This window comes from Terrapene carolina, unplaced genomic scaffold (genome assembly GCF_002925995.2).
Source record: "Terrapene carolina triunguis isolate 2854851 unplaced genomic scaffold, T_m_triunguis-2.0 Scaffold193, whole genome shotgun sequence".
NCBI classification, from domain to species: Eukaryota; Metazoa; Chordata; order Testudines; family Emydidae; genus Terrapene; species Terrapene triunguis.
Window position 1 is genome coordinate 4621863 of NW_020664544.1, and position 24920 is coordinate 4646782.

General features: G+C 56.1%; 1 protein-coding gene across 6 annotated transcripts in view; it reads right to left on the minus strand.

The window, feature by feature from the left end:
* ARHGAP23 (Rho GTPase activating protein 23) overlaps window positions 1-24920 on the minus strand; it is a 98009-nt gene that overhangs the window by 63130 nt on the left and 9959 nt on the right. For 5 of the 6 annotated variants that reach the window (XM_026654680.2, XM_026654679.2, XM_026654678.2 and 2 more), the window contains exon 1: window positions 1726-2441. The exons of the other annotated variant lie outside the window; for it this stretch is intronic. In XM_026654680.2, coding sequence (XP_026510465.1) covers window positions 1726-2037 — 312 coding nt within the window. In that variant the 5' untranslated portion in view covers window positions 2038-2441. Of the gene's footprint in view, window positions 1-1725; window positions 2442-24920 lie in introns of those variants that run through there. 6 annotated transcript variants of the gene reach the window in all.

Genomic DNA, 24920 nt, shown 5'->3' on the forward strand with positions numbered 1-24920 from the left:
CTCTTTCAGTGTTACACAGGTCTCCGTTTTGCTCTGAACGTAACAGCAGCAACTCAAACGTCTTACGGCCCCTGTTCTAGGAGGCTCCCAGCATATAGCTAATTCAGAGCCCATGTGACGCTGGTAAATATTATCTGCGTTTTACAGATGGAGAAACTGAGGCACGGAGGAGGCGAGTGATTTGCCCAGGGTCACATAGCAGCGAGTCCGGACATCCCCAGCCCCCTGCACTAAATCACTCAACAAGGCTGCCCCAATGCAACCCACATGAAAACTAATCACAGTAACGATTTGTGCAAGCCGGTCATCTCGACGCTGGGCACAAAGCCATCACTGACTCACTCACTACCGGGCAAGCAGATCCCTGGGCTGACAAACACAGAGAAACCTTAACCCCCTCCCTTTATGTTCCTCACCCTGCGGTCATTCATTCGCCTCGCTCGTTCTGTCTGCTTTGCATTTTGTCCCCCATTGTGAGCCGACTCGACAGCCCTCAGAAGGGACGGCGGATGCACGACCATCCAAGCACACACACAGTGAACTTACAAACAGCCCCTTAGCACTGTTCTGGGCACGCACTAGGTGCTCCGTCAGCAGCTTAGGAGAGCAGGAAGCAACGGATCACCAAGGAGACGCAGGTGGAACCCCAAACTCTGGGGTCCCTTTGTCCCCTCTTTTCCCAGCTCCACACTTCATCCACTTTCTTCCCAACCCCATATATTTATTGTGGGTCGCACTCAGGCAAAACTCACGTTAACGTCAATAAACCCAGGATCTGCTCCATTCGCGTTTATCACCCACATGGCTAAGCCGGAGTATCTGGTCGCCATTCACTGAGAAGATATGAACTGCGATATAGGGTAGGGAATGACTTCCACTACCCCCATCCCACAAACCCAGATCATCTCCTCAACAGAGATAAGACCAAGCAGATAACCCACCACGCGGAGTCCAACACCAATAGGAACAAAGAGGCATCGTATGTTGGACCCTAAATGGATCCAATGGATCTCAACTGGGCAGAGCCAAGGACCACCCTGATGGAGAAATCCTGTCTCCAGGAGTCTGACGCTGGGTCCGAGAGCCGCAGCACCCCACCACCAACAGCCGCTGGAGGGCACCAGGCAGATTTCCTAAACAACAGGGCCAGAGACCCTTCAGGACTTTTCAGATCAATGATCAAGACGGTGGTGACCAGCAGAAAAGGCAGGACCAGCCTTAGCAGAGGCAAGGCACTGCCCTCCCTGATGAAGTTCTGGGGAGGGATATCATGAAATGCACTCCTGGAGATTAACCCCGCAGGCGCCTTACCCCAACGCCACGCCCAGTCACCTCCCCCATACTCCTGGCAAAACTTGGGGCAGGAGGGTAAAGTCCCAGGAGAGAGAGACCCAACCCACTCCTATTACAGTGGAACAAAAGCTAGCTGGTGTCTTTGCCCCAGGTGCCATGTTCACGGGCATCACTCGTTAGTCCCAAGTGTTAATCATGGCACACAGCAGTACTTCGTCTCCAGTGACCCCTCTACTTCCTAGCACCCACCCACTAGGGGTTTAGTAAACATGCCCCCCCAAATCGTTCACGTACCCCCCCAAAAAGTATTTACATCCCCATAGGACAGTGAACTAAGCCTACAAGGACCAGATCCCCCCTCCCAGGTTCCCCCACTCCAGGGTGAAAGGGGATCTGGGTGTGGTGACCAGGGCGCGCCGCCACGTCTCTCACCGTGTGGCGTGTCTCCAGCCGAGGGCGCGAGCGGCGTTTCTGCCTGGGGAGGGCGGCCCCGGCACGGTACCACCTGTGCTCCAGGTCGGCATTGTCATTCCGCAGGCTGCTCAACCAGATGCAGCGGGGCTCGGGCGAGCTGCAGTCCACACCGATGGGCTGCTCAAATCGCCAGCCCTTCCCCGCCCGCTCCACGCTCCACAGGGCCTTGCCCACCACCGACATGTTCCTCGGCGCAGCCAGAGGACGACGGGGTCCCCGCAGCCCCCTGTGGGGTGCCCTGTCCCCGCTGCCCACGCCTTCTTCCACCATCCAGCAAAGGGGAAGGGAGAGAGTCTCCCTGGAAAGTCGCTGACGGGGCGGAGGGGGTGAACTAAAGGTTCTTTTGGGAGAGGCAAGTGAGCTGAACGGATCTCAGCCCCTGGTGCAGCTGGTGCCCGTCCCCTGTAGATCCATCGGTGGAGAAGTTGCTCCCTGCTTCCCTCGGCTAGCCCCTAAACTTCAGCGGAGAGTCTGATGTCAAAACCCTCCCTGGCTGCCAGCCGGAGTCAGCTCTACCGTCTGGTGTATCACAGATGAATGTTGATCGTTCCAGTCCTGGGCATGCCAGATACACGCACCCCCCCCCCCCAGGACGCTGTCCTGAACGCACACACGCCCCCGCCCCCACCGAGGGGAAGGCACTGAAACCCCTCGATGCCAGAAAGCCAGCTTCCAGCCACCCGGGGAACCAGCAGAGGCTGAGCTGAGGAGGCAGGAGCAGGCGGGCGGATGGACAGACAGACAGCGAGAGAGAATGCACACGCTCTGCCTGCAGCTGCTCCGGGCTATCAGGCCACCCAGCATCACCCCGCCCTCCCACCCCCTCCGGCGCTGCCTGGCTGGGCGACCCAGCCCCCTCCAGCTGACACAAGCGCAGGGGGGTTGGAAGTTTCACTTTGCTGATACTTTTTTTTTTTTAATCCTCCGGCTTCCTCCTCTCCCTCCCTCCCGGCCTCTTCCTTCCTTCCTCAACTCACTTCCCAGCCTGGCAGCCCTGCGCCCGCCAAGAGAAGGGGCGGGGGGGGGGAAGGGAGTGCAGTCTAGTGACTAGAGCCAGAGTCAGGACTCCTGGGTTCTCTTCCTGGAGCGGGCGGCTTACACGGGGCTGACTCACCAGCCCTGCTCCGTGCATCACTGTTTCCCCAGTTATGAAATGGGGTGATGAGCCTGACCCACTTCTGCCAAGTGCATTGAGGTCCTTGAATGAAAGGGGGCATTGGGGAGTAGACACGAGGCAGGGCAGAGCTGGGGAGCACCGCACGAGGGGTCACCCCAGGACACATTCTCAGAGCCGGGCGGCTCCCATCTCTACTTTCTCACTCTCTTCCCTTCTGGTTCTCTCTCTAAGCCGAGCATTTGCCCAGGGACTGGCTTTCGGTCACTTTCAGCCTCAGCCGGGTTCGACTCGGCGACCTCAAGGTAATGCTGACCAGGATTCTGATTAGATCCAGCACAGCCAAGACCTCGGGAGTTGCCATTTGCCATGAATCATCCCCTGAGCCACCCTTAGTTCTTGTATTTGTTATTTTGTTATTGCTGATACTGGACCAGGGAAATAGCAGCATCACGCCTCATTGTGGCCCCGGGGGCGTTGGAGGGCACTATTCAGCTCAAACTACCGGCCACTAGGCAGGACAGAACCTGAGCCAGCCCGAGAGACCTCAGGATCCTGTCCCTTCTGAGTCAAAACCACCGCCTGAAAGCTGTGGAGGCCCCGGCACTTCAGGGCAGCCTGGAACCAGAAACGGGGGCGGCTGGATCTCACTCGTCAGGGTGTCTGAGGATCGCTGAAGGGGGGTCAGGAAGGAACTTCCCCTGTGCCCCCTGCCCCCGTTACTGCATTGCCATACCAGCCTGGTGGCGAGAAGGGCGGGATTCACCTTCCTCCGAAGCATCAGACGTAGGCCCCAGCCAGCGGCTGGATGGCCCAATGGGCTCACCCTGGGTGGCAAATCCTGGCTTTATCCTGAAGCAGCAGGCAGGCGAGGATGGCAAGCTTCCTCCAGAGAGCCCGGGTGGGGGGATAAATTACCCTGCCCCGAGCCCCAGCCCCTCCTCTTCACCGTGTTGTCCTCAAGAGAGCAGCTTTTCAAGGAGTGGGTGGTGCCCGAGGCTGAGTGTATCTTCATGCCCCTGCTTGATGGGAGCAGGATTGCAAGGCAAGGAGGGGAGAGCTCAGGGCTGGAAGCTGTCTCCTCCAGGCCAGGTTTGCGGTCCATGGGGAGTGACATTTTCCCCTCAACCCCAGACAGGGCGCTCTCCCCAGATCCCCGCGGAGATCTTTCAGTGGAGCAGTGGGGGGAAAGGAAAGCACAGGATTGAAAAGAGTCTGAGACCCTCTTGCTCCTGGGGCGAGCTGGGTTCTGGGCTGTGTCGGGAGCCCAGGACTGAATTCCCGGAAAGGAGAGAAGGGGGGTCCAGAGACTAGAGGCACCAAACTGGGTGCCAAGACTCCTGGGTTCTATCCCTGGCTCTGCCACTGAGCTGCTGTGCGACCTTAGGCAAGTCACTTTGCCTCTCTACACAATGGGGGAAATGAAACTTCCCCATCTTTGGAAAAGTGCTAACTAATATTAGTCCCTCCAGGCCAGAGCTTGGTAAAATCCCTCGGGGGGTGGGGGGGGCAATGTTCTAAGAACCCAGCACCACAGAGCATCTTCACTCGCCCTGCACCGTCCCCTGCCCAGCACATTCAAGGGCCTGGACACACAAGGCAGTGAGAACAGAATGCTGGCACGCTGGTGTCGCTGGAACACACACAGACACACTCGCTCCCAGGGAGATGTGTGGGCAGGGAAGGGAATCCTTCCCAGGGCATCCTGGGTCAATATTCGTACAGCACCTTGCGTGTGTGCTCAGTGCTTCTGAGACACGGTCCCTGCCCTAAAGAGCTGAGACGAGTGGTGGAAACTGACCAGGGTGGCCAGAGGGAGGGGTGGGAAGATGGGTTGAGCAGAGAGAGATCAGGCAGTCCCTTAGTATGATGAGGCTTTAAGAGAGGAGGAGGAGATGATGCCGGAGCAGAGAGGCAAAGAGAAGCAGGTAGTGTGGCCAGGGGGCTAGGCTGGTACTCAGGACACCTGGGTTCTATTCCCAGCTCGGACACTGACCTCAGGCAAACCGTGCCTCAGTTTCCCCAGTTACTCTGAGCCTGTTTGGTCCATTTAGCCTGTGAACTCTTGGTGGCAGAAACTGCCTCTCCCCTCTGTGGCTGACAGCTCTGACTACTGTAACGTAAGGAAGGTTGATTAGTCCCTGCTGCGCTGAAGGAGGGAGATCAGCCCAGGAGCAGGTGGGGGCATGGAAAACAGGCGACAGTTCGCAAAGGGGCAGGAAGGGGCAGGGTGTGGGGCCATGGGATCAGGGCAGGGACTGAGGCAGGGGAAGGGGAAGAACCGGGATGAAGGAGAGGACAAAGGGACTGATTTGAAGGGACTGTGTGCGAGACGCACCCTCAGATCATTTCACCTGCAGCACGCTGGAAAGAGCGAGAGGCAGGCGGGCTGCAACGGACAAGGGGAGGGGAAGAAGGATGGCCTAGGGGCTCAGGAAACCTGGATCCAATTCCCAGCCACAGACTTGCTGGGCCTCAGAACCTCTGGGCCTCGGTTCCCCATCTGTAAAATGGGACTAGCACCTCCCAGGGGCAAGGCGCTCGGATACCATGGCGCTGGGGGCCAGATAAGGACCTGGACAGAGACCGTCTGTAACATGGTGCTGCCAAGGGACCAGCAGACACACTGACTGCAGCCCGGCCTGGCCTGCCAGGTGCTTCCCTGACATGCCCTTCCAGGGCTCTGGCCAGGCTAAGACGTAGCTACAGTCCCACCACTGCTACAACCCAGAGCCAGCAGGGCCTGGGCCCTAGCACAGGGAGAGGACGCCTCACCCCAGTGGGCATTAACAGGAAGGGGAAAGGAAGTGGCGCTGCCCAGGCCACGCGGGCACTGATCACCCAGGCCCCAACGGCACCCATGCCCCCTGCACATGGGCTCCACCTTACTGGGGCACGGAGCTGGCGCTTGCAAACTCAAGGCGGGGGGTCCAGCCGCCTGCCGCGAGGAGGATCGGACAGAAGCCCAGGCCGTTTCCACGGCGACGTTTGTTCCTCTCATTTCCTGTTTGCCAGTTTTTAGCCGGACTTTGCCTTGGCGGGAGCTGACGAGGCCAGGGAGCGAGGCGGGGAGCCAAGGGGGACAGGTCAGCGGCTGGTGCAAGGCAGAAGGGAAGGAGCGTTGTGCCCGTCCCAGGCCAGAGTGGGCCAGGAAGCCAGGGCTGCCCCACTGCTGGGACTGGGGCAAAGGAGGGTGGTTGAGGGGTCAGAGGCAAACCCAGCCCATTGTGGGGCAGAGGGGGCTCCGGAGGTGAAAGGTGGGTGGCCCCGACCAGTGTGGGCAGCGTGGGGCTATGGGAGGAGAGGGGCAGAGCCGAGCCTCAGGCTGCTAAAAGGGGGGAGACTCCCGCTCTACGGTCCTCCTGCCAGGGCCTGGCGGGTGAAAGGGGCAGGGGGTATTTGGCAGTGAGCTTCCCTCCTCCCCCCACCTCCAAGGGAAAGAGAAGGCTGAGCAGACTCACAGAGGGGGGGGGTCGGGGCAGATCTCGGGCAAGCATTTGGCTTTGGTGCTGAGGGTCCTGCCTCTCCCATTGGGTCAGCACCGTGCAGGACGGGCCCCCTTGCCTGTGGCCAGGCCCCGCATGAGCGGGTCCCACGGAGCATTCTTGCAATTCTAGTGTCTGAGGACAAGCATGTGCGGCCGCCCCGGGGAAATGCCAATCATTGTTCGGATTGTATCCCTCGGCCTCCAGGGGCCAGGGCCTCAGCTGCCAGCCGGCACTGCCCCTTCCACCTCTCTGGGCTCGTCCTCATCAGAGCAATGCCAGTCAACGCCACAAGACACCTCCCCAGGCTAGGCACGCCGGCCAATCAGATTCATCTCACTTGGGGGCACAGGTGCCTGCTGGGATCGGAGTCACCCCAACAATGCAGGTAACAATTTACATCAAGGCCTGGGTTGTTGGCTGTAAGCAACGATCCCTCCTCTGCCCCAGCAGATCCCTTGGTGACAAGCGCATCGAAGACAGAATGGGTGCAGTGCGCTCAGCCCAACGGAGCAAGGGAGAGAATCAGAAAACGAGAGAGGGCGCACGAGCGCACGTGGAAGGCGAGTGTGCCCTTGGACAGGACAGAGACGGGGCACATGTGCTGGATGGGAGAGGGGAAAAGCTGTCGTGAGCGTGGACCATCAGATGGATGAGATCAAGGGGCAGCGTGCATGAGAGCGATCGGAGGGATAGAAGAACAAAAGAATGACCACGCTGGGTCAGACCAATGGCCCAGCTAGCCCAGTGTCCTGTCTGTAACAGTGGCCAATGCCAGGTGCTTCTAGGGTGACCAGCTCACACAGGTGAAATATCGGGACGCGGGGGGGCGGAGCAAAACGGCCGCCGGAGCTCCACGCCTCGCCCCCCCCAACAGCTTGCCTCCGCTCCGTCTCCACCTCCCCCCTCCCTCCGGCACTTGCACCGCCATACAGCTGATCAGCGCAAGCCTGGGAGGGAGGAGGAGGAATGCGGCGTGCTTGGGGAAGAGGCGGGGCCAGAGCGGGGATTTGGGGAGGGATCCAATGGGGCAGTGAGGGGGCGGGGCCAGGGTGGGGATTCGGGGAGGGATCCAATGGGGGGGAGGGGGCGGAGTGGGGCGCAAGCCCCCTCTGGGCTCCGCTCCGCCCGTGAGCGGAGGCAAAATATCGGGACAATTTGCGTCCCGAACGAAGGTAGGTCGGGACGCGGGATAAATAAGCAACTATCGGGAAAGTCCTGATAAAATCGGGACGTCTGGTCACCCTAAGTGCTTCAGAGGGAATGAACAGAACAAGTCCCTTGTCATCAAGTCCCAGCTTCTGGCAGTTGGAGGTTTAGGGACACCCAGGGCATGGGGCTGCGTCCCTGACCATTTTGGCTAATAGCCATTGATGGATCGCTCTTCCAGGAACTGATCTAATTCTTTTTTGAACCCAGTTATACTTTTGATCTTCACAATGAGTGCCACAGGGGTGGTACTTCCTTTTGTTTGTTTCAAACCTGCTGCCTATTAATTTCATTGGGTGACCCCTGGTTCTTGTACTAGGTGAAGGGATAAATAACACTTCCTTATTCCCTTTCTCCACCCCATTCATGATTTTATAGACCTCTATCCTATCCCCCCTTAGTCATCTCTTTTCTAAGCAGAACAGTCCCAGTCTTATTAATCTCTCCTCATACGGACGCTGCCCCCGTCCCTAATCATTTTCGTTGTCCTTCTCTGTACTTTTCCAACTCTAATACATCTTTTGTGAGATGGGGCGACCAGAACTGTAAGCACTATTCAAGGTGTGGGCGTACCATGGATCTATACAGCAGCATCATGATATGTACTGGCTTATTATCTATCCCTTTAATAATGGTTCTTAACATTTTGTTCGCTTCTTTAACCGCCGCTGCGCATTGAGCAGATGTTTTCAGCGAATTATCCATGGTGACTCCAAAATCTCTTTCTCAAGTGGTAACTGCTCATTTAGACCCCATCATTGTATATGTCGAGGTAGGATTATGTTTTCCAATGTGAGCGTGTCGATTGGAGGGGGAACGAGAGCAAGCGAGGGGAGCGTGTCGTTGAAGGGCTGCGATCACGACTCCACAGGAAACACACGTAATATATTTATGAGTCCATGTGTTCCATGCCACAGTTATAGGCCTGGAGCCTCCTATGTATGGCCCATTCAATCGCTAGGTCTCTGAGGAGATGGACAGCAAGGGGGCCTGTTAGCATTGCTCAGCGACGTGGTTGCCATGCGGAACTGGACTAAGAGCTCGCTGCAGAGGGGAGGAATAACGGAAAGGCTCGTCACAGAGATGTCTCACAAGGCAAAGCCCCAAGGGTTATGGGTAGGGTCCTTCCCAAATTCACGCCCATGAAAAATGCGTCACAGACTGCGAAATCTGGTCTCCCCCTGTGAAATCTGGTCTTTTGTGTACTTTTACCCTACGCTATACCGATTTCACAGGGGAGACCAGTGTTTCTCAAATTGGGGGTCCTGACCCAAAAGGGAGCTGCAGGGGGGTCACAAGGTTATTTTAGGGGGTTACGGTATTGCCACCCTTACTTCTGCGCTGCCTTCAGAGCTGGGCGGTCGCAGAGCAGCGGCTGCTGGCCGGGCGCCCAGCTCTGAAGGCAGCGCCCCACCGGCAGCAGCAGCACAGAAGTAAGGGCGGCAATGCCATCCCATGCCATCCTTACATCTGCGCTGCTGCTGGCGGCGGCTCTGCCTTCAGCGCTGGGCTCCCGGCCAGCAGCCGCCGCTCTTCAGCTGCCCAGCTCTGAGGGCAGCGCCGCCACTAGCAGCAGTGCAGAAGTAAGGGTAGCAGTACCGCACCCCCCCCCCAACAAGAACCTTGTGACCCCCACGCAACTCCTTTTTGGGACAGGACCCCGACAATTACAACACGGTGAAATTTCAGATTTAAATAGCTGAAATCATGACATTGACGATTTTTAAAATCCTGTGACTGTGAAATTGACCCAAATGGACCATGAATTTGGTAGGGCCCTAGTTATGGCTGGGGACCCCCTCTCATCCCTGTAGGCACCTACCCCTCTGGCTTTATCCAGGGCAGCTGGGGCGACGTGCATGGAGCAGGAAGCTCGGGACAGACTATCCGGCTCTCTCAGCTGATTCAGCCTTGGCAGGCTGCACCCTCCCTTTTCCTTTCCTTCCCCAACTCCCTCCCTCTCCGCGGCCCCCTTCCTCCCCCCGGCCTTTGTCAGAAATGCTGGCTAAGCTAACATGACATAGTTGGCGGAGAGGTGTGCATCTCATGGGAGCTTCAGCCTAAGCAAGATGCTCTGTCCAGGCTGATCCCAGCTCACGAGGTTCCACGCGGCCGCCCTTACGCCCCCCCTATGCACACCCTGCCGGCCCCTCGGCCCCTCCTATCTCCCCAGATCCCCGTGGAAACATCCTCCCAGCTCCCAGCATAGCCTGCCCTGCTCCAAGGTGGGCTGGGGATTGCTACACGGCCCTGTTTGGCGTCTCCACGACATGTCCCAACAAGCAGAGCGGCTGAGCCTGAGAAACGAGACAGGCCACTGTGCAGCTGTCAGCGCCAACCCACAGGGTTGGGCGGGACGGAGAGGGGGGTGAGGGGGGCTTTTGTTTCCAACTGCCCAATCAAACTATTTAAAACCCAAAAAGTGACTTGCCTGGGAGTGGAGCTGGCTTCCTCCTGCCCACGGGGGCAGGCGAGCTCAGGTGGCACCTGGCCACGTCCTGCTTTTCCCCTCTAGGACTTGGGCAGGGTCACGCACAATCCGCTCCGCTCTCAGCAGCCCACGGCTCTGGTTTGGAAGGTGCCCTGCAGGCCAAATGGCTCAGGCAGTTGTTAAAGGACTAAAGAGTGGGTGCCGGCTCAGACCCCGCCAGGGGCAGCGGTGGCTGAAACGTCTCACTCTCCAGCCATTATTTGGGGGGGGCGGGGGGGGAAGGATTCTTTTAAACTGGCGCAAAGTCCACCTAGAGACACTGGTGATGGCCTCCCATTCACTACTTCCAGTCCCATTTGGAACTCAACGGAAGGGAGAATGCCCCTTTCTCCAACTCACGGCAGCAGCATTAACCAGAGTCGGCCTCCAGGTGCCCCAGGTGGGGACCGACAGACTAAATGGTTGATCCTGCCCATTTTACTCCCATTTATTTGCGTTGACGTTTTTCATAATACGTCCACCTGGAGCTCTGGGTGAATGTACAGCAGGGGATCACTGTCCAAAATAGCAGCTCCCCCCCTCACCCAGGGCTCTCCCACCGCCAGCGGAGCAGGGGAGGGTTTACTCATGCGAGTAAGAGCGGCAGGCTCGGGCTCCCGGATCGTTCTGATAGCCCACACTGGGAAAGGTCAGGAGGCGTTCAGCAGGGCAGACCCTACCCGTCGGAATGTGAGAGCGACTGGCCTCCTGCCAACATACTTCGCAGTTTCATACAGGAGTGTCCTAAATATACAGCCGAGCAGGGGCAATGGAAGAATACAGCAAGTTCCCAGAATGCAACACACACACACACACACACACACCACCACACACACACTCTCTCTCTCTCTCTCTCTCTCACACACACACACACACACACACCCTCTCTCACACATACACACCCTCTCACACACCCCCACCCCCTCTCACACACACACACACACACAAAAACACCCTCTCTCTCACACACACACACACACACCCTCTCTCAAACACACACACCACCACACTCACTCACACACACACCCCCACCCCCTCTCTCTCACATTCACACACACATAGACACCCTCTCTCTCTCTAACACACCATCTCACACCCCACCCCTCTCTCTCACACACACACCCCTCACACACTCCCTCTCTCTCACACACACCCTCTCTCACCCCCCCACCCCCACGCCTCTCTCTCACACACACATACACACCCTCTCACACACACACACACCCCTCACACACACGTACCACCACTACACACACACACCCCCTCTCTCACACTCACACCACCCCCACACACCCACACACCCTCTCTCACACTCACACCACACACCCCCACCCCCTCTCACACTCACACCCACCCCCTCACACACACCCACACCCCACCACCACACCCCCCTCTCACACTCACACACCCCCACCTCCTCTCACAGACCCCCATCCCCTCTCTCTCACACACACCCCACCACACACCCCCTCTCACACTCACACACACACCCTCTCTCTCTCACACACACCCCACCACACACACCCTCTCTCTCTCACACACCACCACCACACACACACACACACACACACACACACACACACACCCTCTCTTCCCACCCCCCACCCCCGCCCTCACACTCACACACACACACTTTCCCTTAGCTGACTCCCTGTGGGCGGCAGAGCCCTCTGCTGGCCCACTACCAGCATTTGTTCCCTTTCAGTGTGGAATGGAAAAAACGGGCAGGAGAGCGAAGTGACTGAGTGTTTATCACCCTAATCACATTCACACAAAGCTTTGAGCTTGGCTTTACCTTCAGCCTCCTCTGCCTCTGTCTAGCATCGCCCACCCCACGGGCTCACAGCTTGAAGGGATGAAAAGGAGTCTTGTGAACACACAAACCTGTCTCTGGTACTTATCCAGCCCCCTTTACCAGTATCGGAGCATCTCACCGCCTTTAATGTATTTATCCTCACGACACTCCTGTCAGGCAGGGCAGGGCTACTCTCCACATTGTGCAGGTGGGGAAACTGAGGCACAGAGAGACTATGTGACCTGCCCAAGGTCACCCAGGTCTACCAAGTCCTAGGCTGCTTTTCTACCCGCTAGACCATCTTTCCTCTCCAACACACCCTTCTCTCGGGAGAAGGTTACCTCTCCTGTAACAAGTTACAACCCAGGCATCAATCCTACGAACACTCAGACACGTTCTTAACTTTAAGCACAGGACTAGCCCCGCTGGTTTATAGCTAGGCATGTGGATTAGCTTTTGCAGGATCGGGGGCAAAGGCAAACAGAACTGACGGTGATGAGAGAAATTTCTCTTTGTCCTTGTTTTTTTCAGACTGTTTATGTTGTGCATTTGACAGCACTTTGCGCCTAGTCGCTTGCACAAGCTCTGCCTGTTGTGTTGTGTGGGGCTCTTGTACAGAAACAGGGGAGAGGAAAAGATTGATCATCGACAGGAAAACGGTCTGGGGAAACCACCGGAATTGGCAGAGGGAGCCAGGGCAGGCGGACAGCCTGGAAGTCCCTCGCAACTTATTTTCAAAAGTTGACTTGATTTCCCATCATTGACTGTGCTCCTGTATCAACAGAACAGGTGTAAGCAGAGGCCCCGTCCCACCAATGGCCAGACCTCGGCATGCTCAAAAGGCATTCATTCTCCAGAGGCACTACTGACCTGGACCAGATATGAACCACCCCCAGGCCTAACAGAACAAGGCTCTAGGTCACATTTCTAACCCTTCAAGCCTTCCAGCGACCAGACGCGCAGGGACAAGGGGGATCTCTCACCAGGCCTGGTGACGGACCAGTCCTGAGCCTTTATACCAAACCATCCCTTTCTCCCCATCTTCACCTGACAAACAGGAACCCAACTGGGAAGTTCCTTTCGGCAGAAACAACAAAAGATTCTCCCAGAAGGCAGCTTCAGATTTTATCATTCTTGTGCGATCAAGCTCAACACATGCCAGAAAGGACAACCTTGCCCACTACTGCCCTCTACTGGTCTATCGGTTCCCACCGCCGGGCAGGCTCCTGTAATTCACTGGTTAGTAATAATACTTCAGCGCTTGTATTATTAGTCACTATTTGTGCTGAGGCTACTACGCCTAGGAGCACCGGTCATGGTCCACGGCCTCTCTGTGTTAAGACGCTGTTCATAAAAGGATCTGGAGACGAAACCTACTTCATTTAATACTTGCAACCCCCAGGGAGATATTCGCCTCATTTTACAGGTGGGGAAACTGAGGCCCGGAGTGATCTAAAGTCACATGGCTTGGATCAGCTCAGAGGGATGGGGGCTTCCCAGGGGCGCTAGTGCAGAAGCAGTAAGTGGAGAAGGAAGCACTTAGACCCAGTTCCTTCTGCAATCTCCGTCTCAGACAGCATCCCCCATGTCCCTCCCCCATCTGTATCTTGGATCCACCTGCGCCTGCAAGTTCCTTGAGGCAGGGGCCATCCTGTCATTATGCGCGTACAGCACCTGGCGCGATGGGGACCTCGTCCCAGGCTGTCCCTCGGAGGTACTCCTCTAGCCCCCAGCTCCAGAGTACGCACAGCTCGCAATTTTTACTGTATTTATCCTCCCAAGACCCCTGAGAGGTAGGGTGGGGCTGTTCCACTCATTGCACAGATGGGGAATTGAGCTCCGGAGAGGCTAAGTGACTTGCCCAAGGTAAGTCTGTGGCAGAGGAGAGAATGTCTCCCACATCCCAGGCGGGCGCCCCAACCACTAGGCAAGCCTTCCTTCCGCTGGACCATTCTTCAGGGGCCGGTAGGTGCCCCCATGGTACAAACAACAACAATCATCCAAGGATGCCCAGAGAATCTGTGCCAGAGCCCGGAATTAAACCCGGAGTCCTAACTTTCAGCTCGGATCACGCCTGTGTCCCGTGACAGCGGCCTGCGTTTCTCCGAGTCCACAGTCAGGAGCTGTGGGTCACCAGGGCTCTGGGTAACAGTACAGTCCCCGCAAAGCGCTTGCTACACCCCACCGGGGAACCTGTTCATTGGCGCTTCCACGCAACAGCCCCTGGGGCCCAAGCTGTCGTCCGCTCCAGCTGGGACCCGCCACCGAGTTCACAAAGTGCCTCTCCTCTCCCGCCACCGACCCCCCAGAGCACGGCGCACTGCGTAAGAGGCCTGCGTGGATATCAGCAAGCCACATCCCGCCACCCTCCAGCGCACGTCCTGTTCCCTGAACATCTGCAGCTGGACCGGTCACTGCCAGAATGCCTCCCACTAACCCCTGGCCCCAGCGCGAAGAGAAGAACATCCCGCTCTGGGAAAGAGAGAGGAAGTGAGACAGGAGCAGGGAATGGAGGCTTCTGATCCCAGACCAAGGGACAAGTGATCATGAAGCTTCAACAGGGAGAGAGGAGACACGCCTGGTGCTATTTGAAAGCTGAACTCTGGGACCTCCAGTCACTCTGCTTCCGACGCATCCCTTCCCCGCTCCCCGCCGCTTCCATCCTAGCTGCTGTCTCCAGCCCTAGAGGCACTGATCATATGACTGCAGCTTGGAATCCCAGCTTTCAAGGACAGTTTAAGCAACCATCTCTAAGCACAGGGGCTGTAAAGAGGGGGCAAGTCAGTGGGGACACAGCGGAGTTACTGAATAGCACAGAGATGGTGGATCGGGCTCTTCTATTTGTCCTTTTCCATCGCCCCAAAATAAGGGAAGCATCAATGAAATCGGAAGGCAACAAAGCCGAGACGAGGAAATACTTTCTTTTTTTTAAATCCCAGGCACAATTGAACTGTGGAACTCACTGCCACTGGACGTTATCGAGGCCAAGAGCTCAAGGGGTTCCAAGAGAGGGCTAGACATTGATATGGAGAATGAGACGATACACATTAGATAGTATAAAAACTGGTGAGAAGAACATCACCGCCAGGGCAAATGCCAACCACTGTCTGGATGTTTGCCCGCAGGGTAGGTTACGTCACCTAGGTCCTGGCACCTTCCTCTGAATCACCCGGACCATGTCCAGGAGAGACAGAATAGTGCCTGGGCAGGTCAGAAGTCACATCCGGTGCAGCAGTTCCTACATCGTAGCAGTTTGCAAGAAAGCAGCTGTTAACCTAAGATCACCGTCAGAATGGTGTGACTGCCGGGATCCTGGATATCCTGCACGCAGCCAAGGCTTGACTGGAACCAGTCCATGTGATTTCAGGACTAGTAACTCTTCTCCTAGCTTCAGTCCTGGACCAGAGATGAGAAAGAGAGAAATCTTAGCTCCCTGGGAAGATGGAGGGGAGGCAATAAAACCAAACAAGGGAAGAAGAAATGGAAAAAGCGAATGACTCTCTGAGCTGGGAGGAAGGATTTCTCTAAATGGAACAGGCCGGCAAAGGATGGAGAGATCTGGGATGGAGAGATTGTTTTTGTCATCCGGGGGGGGCGGAGGGGAGATGGCCAAACACTAATCCCTCCCGAACTGTGAGCTGAGATTAGGGTCAGAAAAATGAGAGCTTAATAGGATTTCCAGGGCAGATAAAGCCCATGTTGAAACAATAACTGAATTTCAGACCTTATATGGGAAAGAGCTTCCCCACCTGGACTCGTGGCAGCCGAGATAGGGGGAGGGAAGAAGGGCTCCATCCATCGCCTCCCTGCAGGGCCAGTCCGAATTCAGACACTCAGCAGGGTTCTTGTGGATAACCCCTGTGCCCCCCACAGCCCCCGTGTCTCCCCCTGGTAAGGGAATAGTTTGTACTAGGAGGTGGAAGGGGAGTGAATGGACCCAGGTCAGTTTCAAGGAAAAAGCCCTGCAGAGAGAGAGGCAGGGGGTGGGATCCGGGGGACTCTAGCTCCTGTCTCCCGCGTGGGATCGCTGGATTCCGAAACGCGCCCCCAAGGCAGCAGCTTCCCGGCAGCTAATGGAGCGTGGTTCTGAGAGTCGAGCACCTGGGTGCAGCAGCCTGGGCAGGTGCTGTTAACCCCCCAACCTGCCCGGCCGGGTTCCAACCTGCAATCGCTGCCCTGGGGGGTCAGGCAAGCAGACGCAGCGCTGCCTGGCTGACAACTGAGGCTTGCCACCAAGGAGTCAGCCAGCTCCTCCCACGCTCGGGGTCAGGGACTCCCCCCACCACCACCTCCCGCCCCGGCACACTGAAGGCTTTTCTCTTGCCCCAAGCTCTCTGGGATCAGACCCACCCAAAGGTGACTCCCAAGAATTAATCCATTTAAAACCAGCCCTCGGCCTGATTACGCCTCCATTCCCACCCCCTCGATCTTAGCCGCCCAGCATCCAGGGCTAGGTAAGTCTATCGTGATTATCCTCATTAGAGCAAGAACCATTCCAGGGAGGCCTCAGGGACATGGAAAGGGGAGGGAGGCTGGCAGGACATGGGAAGGGCTGGCAGAGGAGTGCCCGGAGAAGGGTGGGAGTGACAGGGTGTTCCCCACTCCGGGCAGGACCACAGCAGTTAGAGACAGAAGCAAAGCCAATGTGGCTGCCAAGGCAGAACAGGGCAACCATGACAGAGGCCTGGCGGGTGCAGACCTGTGTCGATGGAGTGGCAGGAAAACATCTGGAGATAAAGAGCTGGAACATAAGAAAATGAAATAAGCCCGGAGCAGCACCCGCCTCCCTCCCCGCCCCAGCTGCCCCCTGGAGCCTGTCTCGCCAACAGCTCTGCCTCCTTGCATGGTCTGGCATGGGGGCGCATCGGTTTGGGTTCATACGCGGACGGTGCTTCGAACGCCTGGAACACCTGGTCATGAATGGGGCTGTCCTGGGGGCCACCCAGCTGTGATGCCTGCATTTGTAAATAGCCCTGCGGCCACAGATGAAGCCCAGCGTAATGAATCTGTGCACCATGGCGCACAGACACAGTTGCCAGAGAAATCTCTCACACACACGCCTGTCCTGGGAAGCCCGGCCTAGAACCATCAGCTCCAAAATGAGGCGTCTATCACGTGGGCTAGAGGTGAACACCCTTGACTGGTAAGAGCAGTACAACTCTCGTGATCTCTAGGTCAGCCGCTACAGGGAGCCAACACTCTTAAAAGCAGTACCTCACGGGTCCTCTGCTGCTCAGGTGAAGAGAGGAAGTGAACAGCCTGGGAGGAGAGGTGTCTGATTTCTGTGACACCCAGCCCCATTTGCAGAGAGATTTAGATAAAGTCCTAACTAGAGCTGGGCAAATTCGGAATTTCTGTCCCGCAGGAAATCCAAGATTTCAAAACTAGGTCGGAAAGTCAAAATCCCGGAATTTGTCATGAAATGAAACAATCCCCTACCGCCCTATTGAAACGTTTCATTTCCCCCTTTATCACTTTGCCGAACTATAAAATACAACATTCAAGCAGGACTGTAACAAATTGATCGTTTCCTGCAAAAATGCCGACGACATTGATAAGTTCCCGCAAAACGCGTCGGTGTCATCCAATCCGCATTTTCCACGGAAAACTCTCCCATCGGAAGATTTTCAACCCCTTCTAATTCTAACACACCACCCACACACACACACGCACCCCTACTGTTACCCGGGTGTGAGCTTTCCCCTGGCAGCCAAATGGAAATTGCTGATTGGCAGCACCGGAAACCTCCAGCCAACCCCCTCTGCTGGGAGGGCGACAGCGTGCCCGCAGGCTGCATTTCACAATCCGTCGGTGGCATCTGTCCCATAGGAGGCGCTACAGGCTGCCCCACCACCATCCCCACCGGGGAAGGACGATATCACCAGGTCAAATCCACTATAGGCCTCTGTAGCAACAGACCTGTAAGGTGCCTCTCTCCCCACACTGATAGTACAGGGAGCTTAGGGGCCCAGCTCAGGGTTTGTGAAGCCCTGTCACAACGTGCATCACGTTTCTGACCGACAAATCACAAGATGGGGTGTGACTCTGTCATAGACACCAAATCGGGCTAGAGAACAGGATGATCAGCTCTTTAAACATCTATCAAGAATGAGTCGCAGGAACGGAGAATACGAACCCGGCTATGGGCGAGAGTCATGCGCAGAGAGGCAAGCGCTTGGCGGCAGCCCGGTCCGGGAGAGCAGCGCCCAAGTGCGAGAAAGCATCTGAATTCTCTTTAACCAAACACACAGCGAAAGAGCTTTGCAGCTCAGCGGGGATTTGGGCGACGGTTTGTTTCTTTAAAGCGCGTAGGCCCCTCTAATTACACCTCTGAGCCACTCCTGGAGTTCCCCCGACTCCTACACCCCAGGCCCAGGGAAAATACAGCTGGTACCCAGTGGGGAGCTACGCTAAAGGGGGAGGGCGGAGAGACTGGCACAGCAAACTAAGAGACAGGGCAAGGACAGAGGCAGGGCACGCTGCTTAGGAGCGGGCGCTTTCGTTTGCTAATGCCTGGGAGATGTATTTATACACGTCCAGAAAGCCGGGGCTACGGGGAAAAGAGGCCAGAGAGCCACATGGGAACAAGTGGAGCAGCCCTGGGGGACAGAGACCGAAGGTGAAATCGCAGCCCCAGTGAAAACAATGACGGCGCTTCCATCCGACCTAACGAAATCAGGATCTAACCCACATAGTTAACTTGGTGCATCCACACGAGGGGGGAAATCACGTCCCCATTGGAGGGTAGGTCTACACTGCAGTCAGAGGTGTGATTGCGGCACACGGAGACATACCTGAGCTAGCTGTCATGTAGCGAGGGCGGCTAGAATGAAGGCGAGGCCGCATGGTTATACAAGCCCACCTGGGACCCAGGGTCCTCCCTCGTATGGCTAACCCGCACTGACGTCCGCACTGCTATGGCTTCACTGCCATTGGTACCCGAGCAGCAAGATTAAAGTGAGCTCGGATGTGTCTACACGAGCTGCAGTCACACCTCTCGCTGCAGTGTAGACAGACCCTCCATTGGGACCCACGATTTCCCCTCTTGTCTAGATCAAGTTGATGACATGGGCTTAGACCCCGATTTAGTCAGGTCGGTGCAACCCGCTCGCATGGACCCTCTTCATTCGGTTTAGGGCCGTCCTCACGACCAACTGAGTCGCATCGGGGCCAGGTCTGTGCGTAGACAAGGCCAGAGGCAAGGCAAAGGAGAGGTGGAGACGCAGGAGAAGGGGAACTGGGAGGTCTCCCTGGGGACCAGCTGTCTGAAAGACGAGAGCCTGGAATGCTGACGGGGAAGGTATTCCGAACACGCAGCCCCGGCCCCGCAAACACACCAGCTCTATGTATAGAACGAGGCTTTGCTGCAGCGGGGTGCGCTGTCTGGGTCACAGCAGCCCACGTGCCCTAGCCAGTCACCTCCAGTCTGGAGCAGTGCAGGCTGGGTCAGATCACCCAGTCCCCACTCCCCCGACCCCATGAGTCTTGTGGGGACAGGGCAGGCAGCCTGATGCTGGCCTCCCACTGAGCCCCCACCTCCCCAGTGCTGCTCTGCTGCCATTCACCCCTGCCTGCCCCGCTAGGCGCGGAGAGAAGGTCACTACAGCATCAGAGGGAAGGGCAGAACTGTCTTTCTAACCAGCATTCAACTCCCAGAGCAAGGCCTTTCAAGGTCTGTCTACACTGCACAGAGCCCAGGCTCTGACTCATGTCTGAGCCCCAGCCCTGTCCACACACAAATGAGGTTGACTCGGGTCAGTGAGCACTCAGGGCCTGGGGCCCAGGGCCCTGCTAGCGGGGTGGGTCAGAGCCCGAGTCCCGCTGTGACGGGTGCATGCCCTGTCATTTTGCAGTGTGGACACAGGCCTAGCCACAGCCCTGGGTTAGAAGGGCTGCACAGTGCAGTATGGATGCGATAGCATGGCTGTGAGACCCGGGCCCAGCAAATGTAAGCCCAGGTTTACACTGCAGCAGAAAAACCGAGTCCACAAGCCCGGGTCCCACAGACGGGGGGTTATAATGCAGAGGAGACGTACCCCAAAAACTCCTCTCTCTCTGGGCACAGGCCCTTCCAGAAACAGGGAGCCCCATTCCGCTCTCATTTGCACTAGTGCGAGATCAGAAATGGGCCCAGAACACCTCCCCAAAACTCAGGGCTGGCCAAACTCTCCTCAAACAGAGCCACGGGAACCCCCCCTCGCTTCTTTGCACCACCCCAATGCAGCCACATCTACCTTGGACTAAGGCCCAGAGCCTCAAGGTTTTTAGCCTCCTAATTCCCAATGAGGCCCATTGAAACAGGCACCTAAATACCTTCGAGGATTTGGACCTCAACCCGTCAGCCCACAAGAACTAAGCAGAGTCAACCATCCGAGGGGAAACCCCCAAGGAAACACACTGGAATTGGTGTGGGCTGCTCAGTAGGTGGGGACCAGGCCAGATCGTTAATACGGTTAACGAGCAATGGAGTGGCTACTTATGAGCCCCAAATGCTCTGCTAATTAGTGTGCCACCAACGTAACCCGCAGATTCGCTTGTTTTGCACGTCAGCTTCCTCATCAGAGGACAGACTCAGCTCACCGGACATAAACACTGCAATCAAATACTGACTGAGTCCCTTGCAATGCAAACACACCGGCATCCCCAGCCCATCCAGGGCTGGCAATCAAGAAGTCCAGAGTTCTCCCCCTGGTGAAGGAAGGGGGATTCAACAAACTGAACACCACTTGGGTGTTGCTGAAAGATGCTGGGTTGACAGGTCTGAAGACGAAAGCCCTGGCAGCCTCTCCAGTGTGATTTGAATTACACGATCACGGGAGATCAGCATGCCAGCCCAGCTGGGCGCTGCACACCGTAAGAGACCGTCCCTGCCCTGACGTGACTTGCCCAAGATCCCCTAGGAAGTGAGTGGCAAAGCTGGGAACTGAAGGCAGGTCACCGGAGTTCCAATCCAGTGTCTCAACAACAAGCCGGTGCTGCCTCTCAATGCCCTGCCCAGCAGGCCTCAGCCTTGGCCTTAGGCCTGGTCTACACTACGACTTTAATTCGGATTTAGCTGCGTTAATCCGAATTAACCCTTCACCCGTCCACACTACAGAGCCAGTTAATTCGAATTAAAGGGCACTTAAAATCGATTTCTGTACTCCACCTCGACGAGCGGAGTAGCGCCTAAATCGATTTTGTTAATTCGAATTAGGGTTAGTGTGGCCGCACACCACCGAATTACTGTGGTTAAAGTAATGGGGTAGTGTGGCCGCACACCACCGAATTAATGTGGTTAAAAACCGAATTAATGTGCTTAGTGTGGCCGCGCACAATCGAATTTATACAACCTGTTTCCCAAATTCGAATTATCTAAATTCGGATTAATCCTGTAGTGTAGACGTACCCTTAGGGAGTTACTCTCCTAGGTAAGAGGGGAGTTGAATCTCCACCGTCCATTAAAATCTTTCACCTCTCACTGAGACCCCTACAGGAGGGGGTCGATTGGTGACAGGAGATGTGGGTGCCTGTCTACTGCAACCTGGGCGGAGTCCATTTTTTTCAGGAGATGTTTCCCTTGTACAGAGAGAAACCCAACCCTGGACTGCAACATGTTAGACCAGGACAACCTGAAGCTGAAACTGACCAGGCCAGATTGGCGGCAGGGATTGAAACAGTGCGTGAAACTGACCCCGTCCCCATTAAGTCAAAGGCAAAAGGCAAACAGCAAAAAGCAACAGCAAACTGGATTTCTGACATTCTTTCAGCTCTGGTTGGGGTGTTAACGCAGGGAAGAAAGTTGTTTTGTTCTTTTCAAAGACAAAAAACTTTTATCTTGACAGCGACTCATTTAATGCTCCTCTGTCAGCCAGCGCTGGATTCCCATTTGGCTCCGTTCCCCGCTCATCTGCATCATGACCAAACTAATCTCTCTCCTGGCAGCCTCGGCACTTCGAATGTCAACTTCGGCTCAGCTGTGCTTTCGTTCCTTTCATGTTTAAAAGCAACAGCTCCCAGCTCACCAGAGTCTCGCTCCGACTGTTTGTCCAGAGAGCAGGGCTCGCTGGCAGAGCATCAAGACAAATTGGGAATCTGGGCAGAGTGTCGTCCCATTTCCTGACCTTTCCTGGAAATGCCATTGCTCCATCACAGAGCAGCCTCAGTGACCGTGAAACCGTCTCCAAGCCAGGGACAGCACCACGCTGCATCGCGCCAGCCCTGCGGCCCGAAATCTGTGCTCGCAGAACCAACCCAGGTTCTGCCACACATCTAAACTGGGCCCTGTCTAAACTGGGGGAGGGGGTTGTAGCACTGTGACTACAGCAATACAGCTCCACTGCCCTGGTCTACCCTTAACATTTAGATTGACGAGCTATGTTGCTCGGGGGGGGGGAATTCACACCCCTGAGCACCATAGTTAAGCTGACCTAACCCCTGATGGGACAATTCTTCCAAGACTCATAGACATTAAGGTCAGAAGGGACCATTATGATCATCTAGTGCGACCTCCTGCACAACGCAGGCCACAGAATCTCACCCACCCACTCCTGTAACAAACCCCTAACCTATGCCTGAGTTATTGAAGTCCTCAAATCGTGGTTTAAAGACCTCAAGGTGCAGAGAATCCTCCAGCAAGTGACCCGTGCCCCATGCTGCAGAGGAAGGCGAAAAACCCCCAGGGCCTCTGCCAATCTGCCCTGGAGGAAAATTCCTTCCCGACCCCAAATATGGCCATCAGCTAAACCCTGAGCATATGGGCAAGACTCACCAGCCAGCACCCAGGAAAGAATTCTCTGTAGTAACTCAGATCCCACCCCATCTAACATCCCATCACAGGCCATTGGGCATATTTACCTGCTAATAAATCAAAGATCAATTAATTGCCAAAATTAAGCTATCCCATCATACCATCCCCTCCATAAACTTCTCAAGCTTAGTCTTGAAGCCAGATATGTCCTTCCACTGACGTAGGAAGCATCTACAGTACAGCGCTACAGTGGCATGAGAGCAGCTGTCCCACTCCAGCGCCTTTAGGGTATCCCTGCCCTAAGACAGGCAAGGGCAGGACTTCCCCTGTACGTTACCGGGACATGCGTATAGGCCTCATTTTGCCTGGGCGCAGTGAGCCTGTTCTGTGGCTCTGCACTTATGTCACTGTATCGATGTGACATGTTGCTAGACAAGCCCAGAGTCATGCAGCCCGGATGGGTGCAGTCCTTGCCCCCAGCTATTACATCACGCTCCCCAATCCAGAGCTGCACTCCCTTGATGGCCAGAGGCCTCTAGGGCTTCCGGGGTTTTTTTTATGAAAAACACACTAAGTTCCAAAACATACATGCAGATCAATAACCCACGACCTCCACGCGCCTTCCCTGAAACGGGACAGAACTATCCAGCACGACAGGCAAGGAAACTGGCTCATGCTAACAGGAACAAGGTGCACTTAACCCTTGCCCTCGCTGATCAACAGTCCTGGCTTCACACTGGACAAATCTCTCAGTTTGCCCGTGTGCATCCAAGGCTCCGACTCCAAGGAGGAGGGGAAAGTAACCGCACGTGATGCCTGAGTGCTGCGTCCCGCCGCCGTTCTCCTCCCCGTGACCCTGGGGGCTGGTAGGTTCCCCCATCGCCCCACCTCGGGGGCTGAGGTTTCCGACCAGGCCGCCCTGCCCCTGTAACGGAAGAGCAAGGAAGCAGAGTGTTTTCCCGCTGCGCCCCCCGGAGCAAGGAAAAGCAGCGATGGCTATTTTAAACGGCCGTTTTCCTGCTAATTAATGGAGCATGGGGCCGACGTGGGGCTGCTGGCTCATTGTTCAGTGCTAATAATGGACTCGCACATGCCACTCACGCATTCCGCAGCGCTGAGCTCTCTGACCCGTGAATACAATGTGTTAATTTACAGCGCTGCCTGCCTGCCATTCCCTATCAGGCTCCGCAGATGGGGAGGGCGGGGGGTGGCTCAGGGACAAGAACAGGGCCTTGCTGAGTACAAACTGCAGCGGGAGCAACTCAACCTCCGCAGCAGCAAGCGCACGAGCCGGCCTGCGCCGAAACAGAATGCTGGGCCGTGTGGATTCTCTCTCACGTGCCTCTCCGCCCCCAGCCGGAGACAATGCTCCCGCGCAAAGCAATGCCAATCTTTCAACACACCTCGGCCACGAAACCAGCCAGTTCACGAGGAGGGCGATTAGGGATATGGCAGTACCAGTGAGAGGCCTCCACTGAGATCACGGCCCCGGTGCGCTAGGCGCTGTACAGACTCATCTGCGCTAGAAGAGGAAGTGTGACTGTAGCAGATAGGCACAGGCATGCTAGCTTTAATCCAGCGAGCGCAGCTCACAACAGCAGCATAGATGTGACCACGCGGGCTTCAGCGTGGGTCTAGCATCTGGGGAGGTCTGCCTGGACCCCTCCCCCTGCAGCGTAGTTATCCCCTGAGTGAATGAGAGGCCCTGCCCCTAAGAACTTACAATCAAGCAGAGCAGACGAAAGGAGAACCAGAGGCAGGGAGAGATTAAGTGACTTGCCCAAGGTCACCCCGGGAGGGGTTGGGGTTCTGTGGCAGAGCTGGGATTTGAACCTGTATCTCCGAAGTCCCACGCTGAGCTGAGAGGCAGATGGCAATAGCTGCTCTGTATTTGTTATTTAAACAGGCAAAGTGCTGTTAAGTGCTGGGAGTAAACAGCCAGAGAAGGGACCAAAAGAGTCTCTCCCTCCTTCCTGTCTCTCAGGGAGAATCATCTTAGGTGTCCCTTGGAGCAACGTCGTTTCGGGCACAGATGTGATTGCATCTTGGCTGGGTCCCTTTAACTGGCAGCTCTGTTACACGCGTGGGTGCAGGAGCCCTGAATATTCTCCCCGGGCCTGACCCAACGCCCACTGGAGCCAGTGACAGTCCTTCCTCTGTTCCCAAGGGGGCTTCTGGATCAGGCTCACAGAGCTCAGCGGGGAACACAGGTGGCTGCAGATTGAACAAGCATCTTTCTTCCCCTGTCCTTGCAGGGTTGCCAGGTGGCCAGAGAACCAATAATTGCAACCTAGTCTACGCGATGCGTATTAAACCTACGGCCCCAACAACGGAAATGCCTAAAAGGCTCG